This window comes from Rutidosis leptorrhynchoides, chromosome 8 (genome assembly GCF_046630445.1).
Source record: "Rutidosis leptorrhynchoides isolate AG116_Rl617_1_P2 chromosome 8, CSIRO_AGI_Rlap_v1, whole genome shotgun sequence".
NCBI classification, from domain to species: Eukaryota; Viridiplantae; Streptophyta; class Magnoliopsida; order Asterales; family Asteraceae; genus Rutidosis; species Rutidosis leptorrhynchoides.
In genome coordinates this window covers 319,412,419-319,418,774 of record NC_092340.1, presented here as the reverse complement: position 1 = coordinate 319,418,774, position 6,356 = coordinate 319,412,419, and the positions used below count along the sequence as shown (strand labels likewise).

The window sequence follows — 6,356 nt, the reverse complement described above, 5'->3', positions numbered from 1 at the left end:
TCTAACCAAGTCTAACATGACCTGAATTGTTAAAAAACTTCATAAATAAAGAACATACATGTCATCATATAATATTAAATGGCCAAAATAAACTCCCAGTGCATATGAGACTTCAATTACCATATGTATAAATGACATTGCAATATTTAGAGCATACATCAAACCAACAACTTAAGACTAATATATTAAACTTAGTGTCAAATTAATATTGATTAAGAGATGCAAGTAATTTATTCAACATGGTGTATAAGAGTTTCTTTTTAATTTTATTTGGTGTTCGTATAGACTTATAACATTTTAACCTTTTTGACAGTAAATATTTTATGGCTTAAATCCCTTCATCCTCATACCACTATAATTAAATAGGAGTGATCATATACATACAATAAAGTTTAAATCAATCAGCAGTAAAAAGAACATATAATTTGGCGAATAATGAATCGTATAAAAGGTTGATATAGAAGTTGAGTCCACCTTGAAATGGCAGTCGTAAATCTTGAGCATCAGCTGGTGTTGAAAGCCATAATTATATAAGTTTGTGTGTTCATACTTTGATGTTGACATTTTTTTATTTTATAATTATACAAAATTAAAACAAAATAATACAATGAATTTTAGAATTCAACTAAATGTGGTATACCTGAGAGTGTCAATCAATGAAATCATAATTAAATTACTTTAATCTTCCAGACAATTCATCTGATCAAGGGACCAAAAAATCAAAACCCTAAAGACAACGATAATGCGGCCTCAATCAATTACGCCGTAATTGAATTCTGATTTTCTGAGTTTCGGAAGGATCGGTTTGAACGTTTTCTGTAACACCCGCGTTTTGGGCCTAGATGAAATGACCATTGTACCCTTAGGGTATGGTGTAATTAGTGATTTTAATAATTATATGTTTATAATTATTTGGTTATTTAGTTGAGACCAGTTTGTGACAAGGGTCACAGAACAGGTTCGTTTGTTGAATTTGGACTTCGTTTGGGTTGCCAAATGATGTACGAAAGATATCAGATAACTGATAAATACCCGTGTGTTGTGATGTATGAGTTTTAAGACTCATAAGTGTTTGGTGGGAGGGTTATTCTTCCATTTTCTAGAAAATTCCCCAAACCACCCGTTCACTCACCTCTCCATCCTACCAAACCCTAATTTCTAATCTTTGTTCTTGAGCTCAAATCATTTACATTTTCGTGTTCCTTATGATCTACTGATTCTATCAAGGTAAGAATCACAAGTTTTCATGATTTAATCTTCAAGAAAATTGGGTTTTTGTGATAGTTTTTACAAAGTGGGTAATTTGGGTCAAAAGAGTTAAATTTGATGTTGGTTGAGTCCAAATCTTGTGGGTTTATGTTTCTTGATGTATAGTGTCTTAGATTTGATCAGTTTTGAGGTAAAAATCGAGCTCTAGAGCAAGAATTGGATGAATTTGGGTGAAACCCGTCACTTTGGCTTCAGCTTCTGCAGATGAACTACCCTCGGCCGATGGTCTCTGACCATCGACCGATGGAGTGAGACGATCGGTCGACGGACTAGACGATCGACCGATGGTGGAAGTCCTTCGACGAACGGTTGAAAATTTAACGATCGACCGATGGTGTAGTCCACCGGCCGATGGAGTAGTGACGATCGGCCGATAGTCTCTGACGATCGACCGATGGTCTTAGACAGTGAAATTTTTACTAAGTGTTGATTTCTAGCCGTTATGCTGTCCGTTTGTATTTTGAGATTTTGATGTAAATTTCAAAAGTGCATAAGTGTTAAGGAGAAAAATTTTAGCGGACAGATTTTCTGACAAAATTTCTATATTTGTGTTATTTAGTGTTTATGGACATAACCTAACTCGTGTATATGTATTTCTCAGGAGAAAAGGAGACAGAGAAGGTTCAGTGATTAGATAGCTGAACACCTTCTCATTTGCTGGTAATCGGTGAGTGGGATTATCTCCGGGTGTAGTATACAGTAGCAAGTTGTGCTACTATGTTATACTGTTATAGTTGCTATGCTTAGTAGATATGTTGTAATAATGATCATCGTAGAGTTGCCATGCTAGTCGTAGGAACAGTTGTTCGTAGTGGTAGTTGCTTAACAGTTGTGTGCACAAGTTGTAGTTGCCTGTTGGAACCTATTGTTGTTAGGTTCAGCTCAGAGAGGTCAACCTTGTTGTGGTTGGGTCCAGTTGGCTACTGTTTGTTGAGTATAGTGCTGAATGACGCATCACCTGCGTGTGGATTTACTATACTGGGGATTCAGTAGTAAGGACTTTCGGTAGACGCTAGACTGATCAGCTAGTGGTCGTGTGCTCGTACAAGCCGCCGAGTCTCTAGTTGGAGCATAGTTGCTAGTTGAATGTTGCCAGTTGATAGTTGCTAGTTATTAGTTGTCAGTTGCCTGTTATGGATTGTTGTAGTTGCTGTAGTTGTACAAGTTGGTACTGTATGCTAGATCTGTTAGATGATTCCATTCACTTAGCCTCGTGCTAACCCCCCTCACCTCCTCCCTTGCAGGTTTTCGATCTTAGTGCTGGTAGGGACGGGAGTTGGGTTGACGATATGTTTGACAAGACGAACTCTGATGTCTTAACTTTTATAAATATGTAACTAGTTGTTTAACTTAACACCGGTTGTTTGTAATAAGTAACTAGCTAATGATTTGTGATAATCATGTTCGTAATTAACTAAGGGTATTTATGTGAATTAAGACTTCCGCTGTGATTTAAAAAAAAAAAAAGAGCAGGGTGTTTCATTTTCCATTCGCCTCCAGATGTATTTACCGGATAATATTGCAGGTCGACGAAAGTTGGGTATATTTCATAAAATTTGTACCGTGTGATGTTAAAAATTCAGCCGTAAAATTCAGTGATGCCGGCGGTCAACCAGACGTATTCAATCGGGCATGATTGATGGTAGGAATGCCGGATTTTTTGAAGGTAGAAGAAAGAGAGAAAGGGTGTGTGCAGGTTTAATTAGGAGGTGTGGTTTTGTTTGTGAAAATGTAAGGAAGTGTTTTATTGGTACACGTGTAAATTTCTAATAATTAGGTTAATTAATCAGGTTTAATTTTCGAATTAACATGTGGAAATGAAGTCCTGAAAAGGTGGTCAACTTTACACGTTAGCATATACCCACACGCTTTGTAAGATGTAGAGATATTTTATGGTTTAAACCCTGCATAATTTAAGGAATGAGCAAAGTAGAGGGGTTTGAGTGAAAATTGTAAGGGTGAAAAAGTGGGGTGAAAACAATTTGAAATTGGGTTGGAACGACACCAACTCCCACTCTAATTAAGGAATGAGCAAAGTAGAGGGGTTTGAGTGAAAATTGTAAGGGTGAAAAAGTGGGGTGAAAACAATTTGAAATTGGGTTGGAACGACACCAACTCCCACTCTAATGAGTATATGTATAATAAATAATATAATAATAGTAATAATAATAATATAATAATAATAATAATAATAATAATAGTAATAGTAATAGTAATAGTAATAATAATAATAATAATAATAATAATAATAATAATAATAATAATAATAACAAATACTCCGTAACAAATATGAGGTGATTTTGAACATATAGCAAAACATGTATTTTATTTTATTGCATAATAAAAAGTAGTTTTAATTTTAATCCGGACATTGGATAATAAGTCAAACAAGCAAGGCACACAATTTTTCACCAAATAACTCGATCGATCATAACTTTATTTAAAAATGGAAATGATAACTAATCAAAACATGATTTCACTTGTTTAATCAATCAATCTTCAAGCTCGATCTTAATCCCTTTAATGAACACGTCATCTCCTCCATTTCTAGGCACCAATGTAACAAACACATTTTCATCATCTTCAGCATCCAAATCATCCATTAACTCACTTATCCCTAACCTCAATTTAGTTTTCACATTCTTCCCATGTTTATGCTTATGTGGCACATTCACAAAACTTCCGGCAAACTCCGTTTTATCGGCGGTCGCGCTTGTCCCTTCATCTTCATCATTCACAAACACATCAAATTTCACGAACGCATCTCTCTTTACTTCAATACCCTCAATCACCAAAATCTCCTCTTCTTCATCTTTTTGTTTCTTGCTTCTTGATTTCTTTGGTCTTTTAACTAGGACTTTAATTGGCTTATCAAGATTAGTTGGAAACACATCTTTTGCAAACCGATGATGTACTTCATCCGCTCGAGCCGAACCTAGTTTCTTGATCTTGCTCAAAACCCTCTTGACACGTGGAGTTGGTTTGCTTTCAATCCATTGTGTTGCTACATCTTGATAAACATAGCCAAGATTTTTGGAATCAACACAATCCCTAACCTTAACACGGACCATCTCCGCATTTTCATTATAAAACAAAAATGATGCATCAAGCCAATCATTATCGGCAAAATCGTTCCTTCTACCTCCTAATGTTTTCCAAACCGACCACAATCTATCAATATTTGAGTGATGTGCATAGAAAATAGGATCTCTAGCCGCTGAATAAAAGTTACCCATATCTTCCCCATTAGGTTGGGTACTATCTCCGGTCCAAATATGGACCGGACCATGTGGTAGGCTCTCAAGGGATCCACCACCACTAGGCTCTTCACCAGCGCGATAGGGGCTACCCATAAAAAGACTAGCAGTCTTTGCGGTCGACACAACTTGTCTATACATAATAGTGAGATTTGTAGACACTTGTTTCGATTTACTAAGATTCTCATTAACCCCATTGAAATCAAGATCAATTATTGAAGGTGGTTGATGCTTAGCATCACGAAAAGAATCGAACAACGCAGATTTCTTATCCGCGTAAATTTTAGGGATTGTCATCCCATCAGGTGAATCCCAGTTCCAAAATGGCATGGCGAAATTTGGGTCTCCGATTAATTTGCCACAAATTTTTTCAAAGAAATATAAATAGTACCTATGGAAAGGCAAAAACAACCATGAACCATGAACTTGAAGTTCCAAATCGGGGAAACCGACTTGATCGTACGCTCCATCACAATAAGCACAATGAACTGCGGCTTGTTGTTTGAAACTACGAGGATCGTCATCTGGGAGAGCTTTCATGAGCTCAATCGCCTTATTAAATTTGGCGATATAGTCTTTATCAACCAAATGAGCAGCCGGACGGACACGAGTGGGCCCAGAGGGTGGAAGTTTGAAATCAATAATCTTGGAGGCAGTTGGAGGACAACAACTCATGGGTTGAGCTCCTTGTGGTAAGTCAGCAGCACCACATTTAGTAACATCAGGTGCCATGATTGGATTAGCAAATGCTATTGAGTTTGAGCCCATTGTGGCGGCCGCACCATATAGGCCGCCAAGACCTAACAACATGTTTCGCCGGTCAACTTTGTTGGAGTTATCTTGATGATCATTGTTGTTGTTGTCTAGGGTTTTGCATGAAATTGCATGACGATTTTTTTGGTTTCTTGAAATGGGGATTTGAGATGATTTGAAGGAGAATGAGGTGGAGTAAGTAGAAGAGGAAGAGAAGGTTTTTCTGGTGGTGGTTGATGGTGGTGGTGCTAGAGATGCCATGGTGATGTGTTGGACTGATGATGGTGTAAGGTTGATATATGTTTATATAATGTATTGGGAACATGACTTTTTCAAAAGTAGTTTTGCATATTTATCAAAGTTGACGGTAATAAACAAATTAAATGCCATAAAATTAATCTACAGTTCACTGGGACAAATTATAAAATTAGTATATACTCCATGTATAGTCACATAACGAGAAATTATATTTATATGTATATAATATTTATATTATTTAAATATATTATCATGTGATATTGTAATTTGTACCTTTTTAAAATAGATTAATAGAAGTAACAATTACTGTAATTATTTATAAAAAGAATGTTTTGGTTAATTTGGTTATTTTAATCACTTTACGAGTCCGCTTATCTCAGGACGATTACTCACTTTACGAATAGTCCGAAATCATTGCAGCTCTCTAGTGGAAAGAAAGTATTTTTTTACTCCTAAAGTTCGCACTTGAGGCTAAATAATTACCCATAAAGAGTCTTACTGATATATACTCGTATAAATACTCGAAAATAAAAGGAATCTTACTATAACTAAATTATCAGGGAACATAAATTGTAGTGTACTATATATAATATAATTCAGATATATTACAAATTTAAAATATCATCTTGAATAACATGCTTTGTAAGAAGATTATAAAAATCATATACAGTTAATCAAATGATATGAAAAGAGACATTCAGTGAAGATTTATTATTAAATATCAAGAACTTATGGATTAGGTAGATGATGATTGTCACCAAGGATAAGCATAGTACGTAGTATTAGTTTAATTAGTTAATTGTGAGAAATATGTATACG

The 6,356-nt window shown here is 35.5% G+C and overlaps 1 protein-coding gene across 1 annotated transcript; it reads right to left on the bottom strand.

Moving 5' to 3' along the window:
* Positions 1-3,589: 3,589 nt before the first annotated feature.
* Positions 3,590-5,572, bottom strand: LOC139861668 (polyphenol oxidase, chloroplastic-like). Its single transcript, XM_071850126.1, has one exon. It carries the CDS (start codon positions 5,538-5,540, stop codon positions 3,762-3,764), a length of 1,779 nt encoding a protein of 592 aa, XP_071706227.1. The 5' UTR covers positions 5,541-5,572; the 3' UTR covers positions 3,590-3,761.
* Between the last annotated feature and the right edge of the window lie 784 nt (positions 5,573-6,356).